Consider the following 1,909-nt stretch of genomic DNA (forward strand, 5'->3'; position numbering starts at 1 on the left):
GATATAGTGGTGATGGGCTGAAAAAAACGTGCAGACATTTCAAACATACTTTCTTTTCTAACATCCATGCAGAAATAAACCCCCAGGGGCAACTGCCTTTATTCCCTTGCTGCAATATTAAGAACTGCCTGTAGAACAAACCCTGCATGAAATTGGCATACTCTGCATTTACAACACAGCACAGAATGATATAAATGCTGTCATGCTACTGTCATGGCCATAGGCTTGACCTTCTCCTTAGTATATCATTGTCATAGTGAGCTGGTGCAAGGCCAGTTGAGGCCCTCTATCAGGGAAGCCAGTTCAAAGGTTAACCAGGGTTGCCATCTCTGTATGTTGATTAGTGAGCAGTCATTGTAAAGGTTATTTCTGTTTGTGCGTGTTTGTGTGTCCGTACGTGCTTGTCCATGTGTGACTGCCTTGGGGCTAAAGCATGTGTTAGTGCTGACTGTGCTATATAGCCATATACTGTAGTTTCAGAGCATGACTGTGGCAGCCTCACAGTTCACACTGCCTTTGGCTTTGCTTAACCTGAAGGTTAGGGGCAGTAAAGGGCTTGCAGTGTGGTTAAAAACCAGGAGCTGCCCTTTTTGGGGTTCCTCTTAGGCTTTTTGCATGCCCCCACTTGCCAGTCGCTATCCTCCCCTAACCCTCCTCCACCTGATGGCCTATGCTGCCCTGCCTGCTTACTGTCCAAGGTCATAATTCTCCTCACCCCATTGGCTAAAAGTCCCTTTCTCCTAACACACATCACATTCTATGAATGCACAATTACAGCGACGTGCCTTATTATCGCCTGTCACTCAAATACACACGTTGAGCTATTCATTTTAGACTTTACCTCTGGTTCCTTTTGTGTGCTCATTGTTAAGCATAGAAACACGAACAAACCCTACGCTATATTATCCACTGGCTCAGAGGCAGATATCTTTATACGTTGCACATGTCTGTGTATGTTTTGAACACGCCCTAGAAAACTGTGGTTTTGTCTGTGTCATGCTTGTCAATGCACAGCTGCAACACAAAGCTATCAAACGCTCTATTTCTGGACATGTAAAAAATTAGATGTCTGTTTGGATAGAAAAAACACAAGACCGCTAAAACTGAATTAGCTTCATCAATCATGCTTAAAATGGACATAGTGTTTTGATTTGTTTTTCAAATTTGTCACTCATGCAGTTCAGAAAGTATTTGATAGTTTTGATGCAGTGTTAATTGACCTTTTAAGTCACTTTAATTTGATTGTGTTATTTTGTGGGATTGTGGCTGCCTATTGTGTGTAAACAAACTTGTGGAGAAACATAAATTCATTTAAAAAAAGATGAAATGATGGACAGATATATTGAGCCCCCCCATTCTAATTGCTTAGATGGAAGTCATATCACGAGAGGGGAGTAATATAAGTCAACCTGCAGCTAACTGGGAGGTCAGTTCTTTACATTTCTTATCACATCTGCCTCTGATGGGCTCTGTCTCCTTTGTACTCTGTATCGCTGCACACTCCTTTTTCTCCCCACTCCCTTCTTTCCTCTCTTTCATCTCCTCTCTCTGCCTCAGGGCTTAGATATATATGTTTCCTAGCCATGTTTATGTTTCAGGAAGGGATTTAAGCCCCAGAGCGCATGGACTCACAGTGGCTGCAGTAGTCTAATCTATGTCTTGATGCCATGCTTGTGATTTATCTGTCTACCCTTTTGTCCTGTGTGCATTTGTGTGTGGGTTTAATTTCTTTGGCATTTTTCTATGATTTTAAGACAATGTGATTTCTGACGCAATTTTTGCTTCTGTAGCTGTTGAGGCCAGATTGAGGCTTAGAGAGCTGTGTGTGCGACGTGGGCAGACAATGAGTGGGTTTCATGGGTTTTCTCTGCATTTGTGTGTGCGTGTGTGTGTGTGTGTGTGTGTGTGT

The 1,909-nt window shown here is 42.6% G+C and overlaps 1 protein-coding gene across 1 annotated transcript in view; it reads left to right on the plus strand.

Moving 5' to 3' along the window:
• The window catches only part of bcor (BCL6 corepressor), a 29,912-nt gene that overhangs the window by 13,953 nt on the left and 14,050 nt on the right, over positions 1-1,909 (plus strand). The window contains exon 4 of the mRNA XM_034886030.1: positions 1,370-1,558. Coding sequence (XP_034741921.1) covers positions 1,370-1,558 — 189 coding nt within the window. The remainder of the gene's footprint in view (positions 1-1,369; positions 1,559-1,909) is intronic.

Source organism: Etheostoma cragini, chromosome 11, assembly GCF_013103735.1.
Source record: "Etheostoma cragini isolate CJK2018 chromosome 11, CSU_Ecrag_1.0, whole genome shotgun sequence".
Taxonomy (NCBI): domain Eukaryota; kingdom Metazoa; phylum Chordata; class Actinopteri; order Perciformes; family Percidae; genus Etheostoma; species Etheostoma cragini.